This window comes from Rhinatrema bivittatum, chromosome 2, assembly GCF_901001135.1.
Source record: "Rhinatrema bivittatum chromosome 2, aRhiBiv1.1, whole genome shotgun sequence".
Lineage (NCBI taxonomy): Eukaryota > Metazoa > Chordata > Amphibia > Gymnophiona > Rhinatrematidae > Rhinatrema > Rhinatrema bivittatum.
This window is the reverse complement of record NC_042616.1, coordinates 349512949-349525238: the sequence shown is the minus strand read 5'-3', so window position 1 is coordinate 349525238 and position 12290 is coordinate 349512949. Positions and strand designations below refer to the sequence as shown.

Here is a 12290-nt window from a genome sequence, read left to right as displayed (position 1 = left end):
ACCCCAGTTGTTGTGCCAGTTGCACGTCTTTGGGTACATTTGGTGCATACTTGGGCATCCTCAACTCTGTACTCACCCATATGTGAGGATTACCATCCTGCATGTCCTGTGAGAAAGCAAATGTTGCTTACCTTTAACAGGTGTTATCCCAGGACAAGGAGGATGCTAGTCCTCACATATGGGTGACATCATTGATGGAGCCCTATTGTGGAAAATTTTCTGTCAAAGTTTCTAGAAACCTTTGACTCGCACTCTGAGCCCACTGAGCATGCCATGATATTCTCAGCCACAGGGGTCTCCCTTCAGTCTTCGTTTTTCCGCGCTACTGTTGGCATTGCGGAGCAGGAGACTGTGTGAGTTTTCTCACATATATTTCTGACTAAAAAAATCAGATTATTTCTCTCCCATATCGGGGTCTCCCGTGTTACCACCGGCCGGTGAGTCATTTTTGTCTCATTCTCACTCTTTTGAGTGTAAATATTTTTCTTCTCATTTTCATCGACGGCTGTCGAAGAAAATATGGCCATGGGATTCAAAAAATGTCCCAATTGTAATCTGACTATGTCCATTACAGATCCACACCTCGAGTGTGTTCTTTGTTTAGGTCAAGCACACAATGTAACATCTTGTCCAACGTGTGCTGAAATGACCGCGAAGGGCCGAAAGGCCCGACAAGAAAAGATGGAACACTTATTCCATCTACAACTTTTGCCTTCCCCCATAGACATCCACTCAGTCATCTCTGGCCGGAGTTTCAAAACGTCTAATCCTCAAAAAAATGTCGTCCGGAAGGCTCGGGGGATGTTCATCGCCGACCCCCATCTGTGGCATCGACGAGGTCAGCGGCGGAACATCGACCGAAGCATCGCCATCTGCATCGCCATCCATCGATCCCAAAGGCGCTTCTCTCCCCAGAGAAATCGACTGCAAATCGGCCTCGCCTTCAGGAAATACAGAGGCCTTCGACGCCGATATGCCGACCATCAAACCGCCACAGGGCCCTGTCGAAGGACCACTAACACCTCCACCGCGTGTAGCTGCTCTGCCTGCACCAGCTATCATGGAGGAATTGACAGGATTTATCCGTCAAGCGGTGCTCCAAGCGTTGCAGGATCAACGACCGCCAATGCCTGAACCGATGCCGGTACCAATACCGAAGCCACTGCCTGCACCGGTACCAAAGCATCCGTCGACACCGATGCCTCTACCATCACCGATGCCCGGACCAATGCCAGAACCAGTTCCGTCAATATCTACGCGGTGCCTGGGGCCCCTGGACAACCAGAATTAGCGTTGTTTCAACTTCTCATGAACAGATTTGACGCAATCATCGGTGCTTTACCACCAAAATAGATTCCAGCCAAACCACATGAAGTCCCTGGACGGACACAGTTTGAAGATCCACAGCCAGGTCCTTCAGGGCTTTTTCGACCACCAAGTTCTTCTCCCACTTCTCCTGGCAGAGAAGACCCATATGATTCCTGGGAGGACAAACATACGGATACTTCTTCTGAGAGTTTTATGTCTGATCCTTCTCCTCCTCCGGAAGGAAGAAATACCCACCAGAGGACTTAACCTTCACTAATTTTGTTAAGGATATGGCAGACACAATACCATTTAACTTGGTATCTGAAGAGGACACAAGACAGCAAACTTTGGAAGTTCTGCAGTTCGTAGACCCTCCAAAAGAAGTTCTTGCCATCCCTGTCCACGAAGTTCTGCTGGAACTACAGCATAGACTCTGGGAACATCCATGCTCAGTTCCATCTATTAACAAGAGAGTGGACACCACTTATTTAGTCCAAAATGTTCCTGGATACCAAAAATCACAACTGCCACATCAATCAGTTGTTGTTTGAGTCTGCGCAGAAGAAATCCAAGAGAATAAGACCTCATTCCTCCACTCCTCCTGGGAAGGACCACAGATTCCTGGACTCCTTGGGCAGGAAAGTGTACCAGGGAGCCATGCTCAATTCAAGAATTGCATCATATCAGCTATATATTTATTTATTTAGTTATAGCTTTTATATACCAAGGTTCAATTAACAGGATTAATTATCACTTCGGTTTACATTACAACCAGCAAAAAACAACAGTGACACAGTCTTGTCTTACATTGAACAAGGTAGAGAAACCTGGATAACATAACTAGGGTGAAAGCAGGTATAGAAACATGGGTAGACATAACTTGGGATATGACACAATACCAGCGGAACCTTTGGAAACAGGTGCAAGAACTTTCCAATTCCCTGCCTCAACGATACCAAGAAGCAGCTCAAGCCATAATACACAAAGGGCTTGAAGCTGGTAAGCACGAAGTCCGAGCCGCTTACGATAATTTTGAAACTGCTTCCAGAGTAGCGGCCTCTGGCAGTGCACGTCGCTGGGCATGGTTGAAGGCCTCTGACCTCAGGCCTGAGGTCCAGGAAAAACTGGTTGATTTGCCATGCGTAGGTGACAACCTCTTTGGGTCAAAGGTACAAGATGCTGTGGCCCAATTGAAAGAACATAAGAAACCTTGCACCAACTGTCATCAGTTCCGCAAGATTCTGCTGCATCATCTTGCCATCCTCCAAGGAAGGAATCTCGGAAGCCTTTCTACAGGCAGAGATGTTGTTGTTATCCTCCAACATCAAGGGGCAGATCTTCCCGTCCACAGCAAAGATCTCAGCCCAGACAACCTAGAGCTGCTAGGCCTCAACCTCCACCGCAGACGGGACCGGCTGCAGGTTTTTGAAGCCATCACCAGAGACCAAAGCCATCTCCACAACCCAAAGCCGGATCTGCCAGTAGGAGGCCGAGTTTCCTCCTTTTACAACCATTGGTTACAGATAACAGACCAATGGGTACTCTCAATATTATCTCGAGGTTACCAACTCAATTTTGTCTCAATTCTAAGAGATTCTCCTCCAAAACCTCTTCCACTAAGCGAAAATCACATAATTCATCTACAAGCAGAATTATCCGCCCTTCTGAGAGCCAGAGCCTTAGAGTCAGTGCCCCGGACACAGCAGGGCAGAGGATTCTACTCACATTATTTCCTCATTCCAAAGAAAACCGGAGGCCTACGTCCCATCCTAGACCTCAGAAATGTCAACAAATTTCTGAAGAAAGAAAAATTCAGGATGGTATCTCTAGGCACCATGCTTCCACTTCTTCAAACAGGAGATTGGCTTTGTTCTCGGGATCTACAAGATGCTTATGCTCACGTTCCAATATTCCCTCCTCATTGCAAGTATCTGCGCTTCCTGGTGGGTCATCAGCATTTCCAGTACAGAGTACTACCGTTCGGACTCTCTTCAGCTCCCAGAGTATTCACCAAATGCCTGGCAGTAATAGCAGCACACTTACACAAGGAAAGTGTCCACGTCTTCCCTTATCTAGACGACTGGCTCATCAGAAGTCACTCAACAAGGAGCACTATCTTCTCTCAACCGAACAATTGCTCTACTTCACTCCATGGGGTTTCTCATCAATTATCAAAAGTCCCATCTCATACAGTCTCACCTGCTTCAATTCATCGGAGCAGAATTGAACACCATCCTCTCAAAAGCCTTTCTACCAGACGATCGGGCAGAGACACTTTCCCTATTGGCAAACTCGCTACACTCGAAGAAACAAGCAACAGCTCATCGGTTTCTAACTTTACTAGGCCACATGGCCTCCACAGTTCATGTCACTCCTATGGCAAGATTAGCCATGAGAATAACCCAATGGACATTAAGATCACAGTGGATCCAAGCCATTCAACCACTGTCCTCTCCAATTCCAGTAACCCACCAGCTGCGTTCATCTCTACTTTGCTGGGCGAACAAGGACAACTTGCGCAAGGGCCTGCCCTTCCAACAACCAGTCCCACAGATAACTTTAACTACAGATGCATCCACCTTAGGTTGGGGAGCTCATATAGACAATCTCCAAACCCAAGGTACTTGGACAAAACTCGAAGCCACATTTCAAATCAATTTCTTGGAACTTCGAGCTATACGTTATGCTCCGCATGCATTCAAGGACTGCCTTTCACACAATACTGTTCTCATTCAAACAGACAATACACTAGCCATGTGGTACCTGAACCAACAAGGAGGTACGGGCTCGTACCTCCTTTGTCAAGAAGCCGCACAGATTTGGGACTGGGCCCTAACACACTCAATGTTCCTCCGGGCCACCTATCTAGCAGGCGTTCACAACGTAGTGGTAGATCGCCTCAGTCGTCAGTTCCAACCACACGAGTGGTCCCTGGATCCCTTAGTAACGACCAGGATATTTCAGCATTGGGGGCAACCAACAATAGATCTCTTTGCATCACACCTGAATTACAAAGTGGACAAATTCTGCGCTCTGCACAGACATAAACACCAGCCAGCCAAGGACGCCTTTTACTCGCCCTTGGAACTCAGGCCTACTATACGCATATCCTCCAATACCGCTCATAACCAAAACTCTAGTGAAGCTACAACAGGACAAGGGGTCTATGATACTCATAGCCCCGTATTGGCCTCGACAAGTATGGTTTCCCACCCTTCTAGACCTCTCGATCAGAGAACCAATTTGCCTGGGTGTAGCTCCCACTCTCATAACTCAGGATCAGGGTCGGTTGCGCCATCCCAACCTTCAGTCCCTATCCCTGACAGCATGGATGTTGAAAGCTTGATCTTACAACCACTCAATCTTTCAACTAATGTCTCTCAAGTGCTTATAGCTTCACGTAAACCTTCAACACGAAAGAACTATTCTTCGAAATGGAAAAGGTTTACTTTGTGGTGCACGCAAAAGAACATTGACCCTTTCTCCTGCCCCACAACTTCTGTACTAGACTATTTATGCCATCTTTCAGATTCTTGTCTCCAGACATCATCTGTAAGAGTACATTTAAGTGCAATCTCAGCATACCATAACAAGATGGGAGATGCACCAATATCCATACATCCTCTCGTCAGTAGATTTATGAGAAGTTTAATTCATCTTAAACCACCAATTCTGCCACCTATCACAGAATGGGACCTGAATCTGGTATTAACAAGGCTCATGCGTTCTCCTTTCGAACCCATTACTTCCTGTGCTCTTAAATTTCTCACATGGAAGACCATCTTCTGTATAGCCATTTCATCAGCTAGAAGGGTTAGTGAGTTACAAGCACTTGTCACGTACTCACCCTATACAAAATTCCTACATGACAGAGTGGTTCTCCGTACACATCCAAAATTCCTCCCCAAGGAAGTTACGGAATTCCACTTGAACCAATCCATAGTTTTGCCCACATTCTTTCCAAGGCCTCATTCTCACCAAGGTGAACGGGGCTTACATACCTTGGACTGTAAACGTGCGCTAGCATATTACTTAGACCGCACTGCAGTCCACAGGAAATCCACTCAACTCTTTGTTTCTTTTGATCCAAACAAACCGGGTAATCCAGTGGGCAAACACACTCTTTCCAACTAGCTAGCGGATTGGATAGAATTCTGTTATGAAAAAGCAGGCCTTCCTCTCCAAGGGCGAGTAAAGGCGCATTCAGTAAGAGCAATGTCAACCTCAGTGGCACACTATCGTTCAGTGCCAATTCTCGACATATGTAAAGCAGCAACGTGGAGTTCTCTTCACACCTTTGCAGCTCATTACTGTGTGGACAAAGGACGACAAGATTCAGCCTTCGGACAATCTGTCTTAAAGAACTTGTTTCCAGTATAATCCCAACTCCTTCTACATCCAGCCTGCTGTGATCTTTGGCTGCCTCATTTTCACCAACAATACTTCACTGTTGCTTCGCTACAAAATGACTCTGCCTCTAGCTTGCTATTCACCCATATGTGAGGACTAGCATCCTGCTTGTCCTGGGATAAAGCAAAATTGCTTACCTTGTAATAGGTGTTATCCCAGGACAGCAGGATGTAGTCCTCACGAAACCCACCCACCACCCCACGGAGTTGGGTCCGATACGTTTTATATTTTTATTTTTGCTAAAACTTATTGCTACATACGAGACTGAAGGGAGATCCCTGTGACTGAGAATATCATGGCATGCTGGGCATGTTCAGTGGGGTCAGAGTGCCAGTCAAATGTTTCTAGAAACCTTTCCGCAATAGGGCTCCATCAATGACGTCACCCATATGTGAGGACTACATCCTGCTGTCCTGGGATAACACCTATTACAAGGTAAGCAATTTTACTTTCTCACAGGACAGCAGGATGTTAGTCCTCATTAAACCCGCCCGCCGCCCCGCGGTGTTGGGTTCATTATGTTTCTTATTTTATTTTTAGGCACTTCCTGTAGCTTCTCAAACAAGACTGATAGGGGACCCCTGCTGGCTGCAGGGTTAGTGCCATGCTGGGCATACCCAGTAGGGGCCAATCAAAGTTCTGGAAACTTTGACAAAAGTGTTCCGTGATTGGGCTCCATCCTGTGATGTCACCCATATATGAGGACTAACATCCTGCTGTCCTGTGAAAACACTTGTTACAGGTAAGCAACATTTGCTTTTTTAAATTTCCCAAACACCAATACAATATTTCAAAACAGCATACACATCAAATAAATTCCAATCAATACAGATTAAAAAAAATTACTCTCTCCATATCTGGGAACTATTGACTTCAGTAAACCTGAGATTGTCGAAGTAGTGGGAGGAGATGGGAGGTGCACAAACTTTCTCCTCCCTCATATGCACATGTTCATCCTCATGCTACACAGAAACATTCTTTCAGAACTCACGCACAGTCATAGATGCACATAAGCTGGCTGACTCTCTCTCTCTCAGGCTCATCCACACACTGGCTCACTCTCTCTAAAACACATGCATGGCTGGCTCCTGTCTACACGCACACACACACACCCACATACACAGGCTCATCTCTTCCACACCCCCCCCCCCACATACATTCACACGCTAGCTCCACTCCCTCTCTCTGTTGGGCCGTGGGCCTCCTCCACCTTTGCTGCCAGGTGGGATGGACTCCCCCAGTGGCCATGAGCCATTTCTGCCACCAAGCGGCATGGGCTTCCCCGATGGTTGCAAACTTCCTCCTCTTCTGCTGCCGGGTGGGATGGGCTCCCCCGGTGGCCATTGGTCTTCTCCACTTCTGATGCCAGACCGGATGGGCTCCTCCACCTCTGTTGCCAGGAGGGATTGGCTCTCCTAGTGGCCGTAGGCCGCCTCTTCTGCTGCAGGGTGGCATGGGCTCCCCTGGCGGCCACAGGCCGCCGCCTCTTCTACTACCAGGTGGCATGGGTGCCTCCGGTGGCTGTTGAGCCTTTTCTTCTTTTGCTGGATGAAATCTTCTGCCCCCTTGGTACCCCCTGGATTCCCTCCACCCCATTTGCTATGCCATTGGCAGCATTGCAGAGAGGTTAGAAAGTAAAATGTATTTTTGCGGATATTAAGATCTGCAATAGAGTGGACACACCTGAAGGAGTAGAGAGAATGAAAAGATTTACGAGAACTTGATAAGAGGTCGAAGATTTAGCAAGTGGGATTTATATAAGGCTTAATTGATACAACTGTAAATGGAATAGAAGAAATAGTACCCGTGAAAATTAAATAGAACACAGCAAAATAAATATATTTTCTGTAGGAAAAGATGATACTAAGTGCTGAGATGTAATCTCAAGGCTTAGTGAGTATTTGTAATCAGTCAAAAAACCTCCAAGTATTTGTTTTTTCTTATGTGACAAATGCCCACCAAAGTGAAAATAATCTAAACTTCAAATTCTGTATTGCAATGAATGCAAAAATATTTAGTTTTAGTAACATGGAGATCACATGACATATTGATGCTTATATGAAGCTGCAGAAGAAGCTCCTGGCTTGCACAAAATTATCGGTTAAGATTCTGAAAATTCATATTTTTGAAAACTCTAATGCAGGCTGATGTTTCGCCGCTATGGCTTTGTCAGGGAGGAAGGAGTCTTAAATGGATAAGTAACGCCAAGATCCCTGACTAGCTGTCACCCACATGCCCTCTCTTCCATGTGACTCATATCCTTAACAAAAACTGACCCAAGGCTTTTTATGGATGAAGAGGCCATAGATTTATTTTAACATCAATATCATAACTAAAATACTCAGCACAAGCCACTTATCCCCATTTGACACCCACTGTGTCACCGGTGCCGCCCACTATGTCTCCTAGCAAGGCAGCCCTAAGCAATTTTGTTTCAAAGTCTGAATGACACACCGCTGGCAACCCTAGCCACAACCGAATGAGCCGATCGTGTGTAATAGGTAGTCTAGCGTCTATTGCTGGCCCTGCCTTTCTGGCCCATCCTGTGAGCATCTTTTTTACCAAGAAGCTTTTCATTGGGTCGCCCACCCCTGCACTTTCACCAAGAATGTGACTCCTGCCAGCTGATTAGTTACAGCTCCCCTGATTTTCCATTATCTTTGGCCCAAACAATAAATCTGGCGATTATCTCCTAGGACACCGGTCCCTCTACCCATCCCTGCTCTTTCAGAAATTTTGACGTGTTCTCATATGCCCTGCAGTAAGCGCTCCATGTCACTGGGGCTACAGATCACTGAAGGAGATCTCTCGTGGTGTCGTCCCAATGCTCCACAGGTGCTCCGGCACTGGTATGCCTTCCTTGTCCACTCCTAGTACCTGTTTTCAAAACAGTTAAGTAGTGTTCATTACCGGAGCGCCGCCATACTCCGGGATTTCAAAGGAAGGGGCAGAAGGCCTGCCAGTCTGTAATAATTCACAACTTATCTTAATGAATAATCTTTATTAGTAAAATGCAAGAAATGAATATATAATTAATTTGTCTTAGAAGCATAGTGCATCTAACAGCAAAGTACCTAACCTGTCCTGCTTTCTCTTTTGTTCTTCCTCTATATAAGAAACAAGATACATTATATACATGTATGGCTGACAACATTTTTTCTTTTTTTGCCTCTCTTGTTTTTGGATAACTCCCATATTTGGAGTGCAGAATTACTCAACCTTTACTAAACTAATGATGTAAAAGTACTGTTATCTTGGTATGCTAGGCCTTGAGCTGGCTCCACACAAACTGCTTGCGTCTCTCATGCAAAGCCTGTTAAAAACAAAAACACATTCCTTTCTCTTGTGCAAAACTGTTCCACTAATTTCATTATTTAATTATTTAATCCAGGTTATCTTCAGTAACAAGTAATCTACCACATTTATTATTCTCAGCATAGTAGAGAGCTTTAGACCGAAAAATGGCAATCTTGACTTGGGAGCTCAGCTGTAAATTGTACTGGTATTGTACCTTTAACAGGTCTGATAGTGAGGATGGGGACGGAGAGGCAATATGAGTTTTCTCTAAAGTAGATATCGTATTTTGCAAACGTAATAGAGCAGCAGCTTGAGCACATCGTGTATGAATAGTATTTCCCCTCTGATTGTGGCCTTGAAAGCGTCCCATAAAGTTAAGGAAGGAAATATCAGGCGTCGCATTATCTTGAAAGTAATCGGCAATCTTGGTGCGAAGGTTGTCAATAAAAGATGAGTCCGCTAGCAAGGAGGAGTTGAAACGCCATTGATGATCAATTACCAGAGGAGATGACAATTCAAGTTGAATGGTGACAGCGGCATGATCAGATATTAAAATAGGGCAGATGCTTGCCGATTGTAATGCAGGGAGTAGTGACCTGGAGATTTTTATTTATTTTTATTTATTTAAAAGTTTTTATATACCGCACTAGGGGTAGTGATCTATCCATCTTAGCGGTTTACATATTAAAACATACATAATATCAAAAAAGTCAATCCTAGAGTACAAGGAGTGTGGGAAGGAGTAGAAAGTATAATCTTTAGTAGTAGGATGTGATAGCCACCAAGGATCCGTTAAGCTGAAGGAGTCCATTAAATGCTGAAGAGTCTTACATGATTTAGAGATACAAGGACGAGCAGTGGTCTTCTTGTCGAGAAAGGGATCCAAAGGTTGATTGAAGTCCCTGCCAATAATGTAAGAGGAGGAAGACAGACTGAAAAAAGTGAGGATCATCAGCATTCGGAGTGTAGATATTGAGGAGGGCATATGAGGTCTGTGCTATATCAGTCCGAGCTAAAAGCCAGTGCAGCCTGATGAGAGATTTGAGCATCTAAGCGTTTATGAAAGAGAATGGCAACCCCTCTTTTCTTCTGTTGAGCAGGAGCGTAAAGAACCTAGCCTACCCATTGTTGCTTCAGTTTGGCCGATTCGGCAGCTGAGAGATGCGCCTCCTGCAAAAGGGCGATATCTGTGTGAAGAGATTGCAAATAGGTCAAGATCTTCTTCCACTTAATAGGGTGGGGAAAAACCCCCAACGTTTAAAGAGGTAATAATAATGGAGTGAGAAGTAGACGCCATGAGTTGTCACATGGAAATGAGAATGAATGGTGGAGCCTGGTAGAAGTGGAGATATGTGGAAGACGTAGTGATAAAAAGATGTTTGTTAATCCAGCAAACCAAGAAAACCAGAATAAAGCTAAAGCTAGTGGAAAAAAGAGAGAAAAGAGCTCACATATTATGGAGGTGAGCTGAGTTGAAAAATGTAGGAAAGCCATCCAAGGCTATTGAAAACAGAAGAGCCTCTTGACAGGTCAGAGGCTGCTAGTATCCTCGTCTTACACCAGACTTAGAAAAAACAAAAGTAAATCTGTGAACCCAATGGTGAAAAAAGAGAAAATAATTGTGGGGTGGTGACACCCGATCCAGCTGTAAACCTCACCTCTGAATTAAAAAAGGCGAAATCAGGTAACCATCTCAGCTGTCTCCACAAGAGACTGTAGAAAGTCTGCCAGTTTCTCAGGTTGATGGAAAAATTGAGTCCGGTTCAGATATGTGACTTTCATTTGCGCCGGGTACAGCAAGCCATACTGGGCTCCTATAGCACGCAATTTGGGGCGATGAGTCAAAAAGGCCCTCCGTTTGTCAGCCATGGCCTTAGCAAAATCAGGGACAAAAATGATCGTATGGCCCTGAAATTGGATAGGTGAGTTGCGTTTTGCGACAGCTAAGATTGCAAGACCTGGGGACATCTTAGAGCTTTAAAAATTAGAGGCTGCAGATATTTCGAGTTTCGAAGAGGCCTAGATGGCATGAGAATGGACCCTCTTGATTTCAAAAGGAAGGTCGAATTTTACATGCAGACAGGACGGTATCATTGCCGTTAAGAAAGTAATTGCATCCGAGCCTTCCACTCCTTCTGGGACACCAAGTACTCGCAGGTTGTTTCGGCAATTGTGATTGGAAAGCTCTTCCACCTCTCTTTCCAATTGTATTACATCGCTATTAATCCGGGGCAGTGACGCAGTTGAAATCAGGAGAGACTAGGTCTGTGATTCCACATCCTCAAGCCTGCTCTGAAAGTTTGCGATCTGTTGAGACATGGTCTGTAAATCGCCTCTTATTGCAGTGTTAGTCTCTGTATTATGCTGTATCAGATCCTTGAGTTGCTTTAATTCAATGAGCACTAGGTCCGCAGACGCCATATTTTTTGCTGCTGAGATTTTCTCAGGGGTTGGAGGGTCCTGTTTGGCCCGTTTTGAGCCTGCTGCTGCTGCAAAGGCAGCCTCAATCTTGCCAGCTTTTGGGGAGGACATCTTCTTGAGCAAATAGAAGTTATTTTCAGGAGGTATCGGTCAAAAATGAAGTGGGTTCGCCAAGATGTTAAACAAAGTCTGGTGGAGCCTTGGGATTAAGCAGCCATCTTAGACGTAGCGCAAGAGCACCCCTCACACACTCAAATTTCTTATGGAAGCACTTGACCCACAAGTATGACGTTCTATAATCAAAGAGTAACACACTTTATGAACAATGGAAGATTACTATTACTGTTGCTTATCATTTCTATAGTGCTACCAGATAAACACACCGCTGACAGAGGGACATTACTGTGGATAAAATGAATAACGTGCCAACTAATTTAATCAGTTTTGTTCTTTTTTTTTGTTTGACAGAGTGAACAGTCTGTTTTCATGATTTGTAGTCCCATTTAAAATAGAATATAGTTGTGGAGCCAGTGCTCTTATGCATTTTGTCATTCATGTACTGTAGATTCTGCTTTCCACGTAACACAGCTTTTTTTTTCTGTTAATCTGAATTTGCAGTTTTCCATTCCTGTCATAGTGAAGAAAAGTGCCCACCGTGTACATATCTCACTCAGAAATGGTGTATGGGAAAGCATGAAGTAAGTACCAGCTTTTCACTTTTAATCTTAGTTAATAAATTTTCATTACCCTGTGTATTCACTGTCCATGATAAGGGGAGACAGAGTTTCAAGTACTAATGTATGCATGCTGGAGTTTCTCTTTGAAAATGTATTGCATACGTGGGCATCCTCTGT

The 12290-nt window shown here is 44.8% G+C and overlaps 1 protein-coding gene across 1 annotated transcript in view; it reads left to right on the top strand.

The window, feature by feature from the left end:
* The window catches only part of NFX1 (nuclear transcription factor, X-box binding 1), a 572380-nt gene that overhangs the window by 403588 nt on the left and 156502 nt on the right, over positions 1-12290 (top strand). Inside the window, 1 exon segment of the mRNA XM_029589884.1 lies at positions 12055-12134. Within this exon segment, the coding sequence (XP_029445744.1) occupies positions 12055-12134 (80 nt within the window).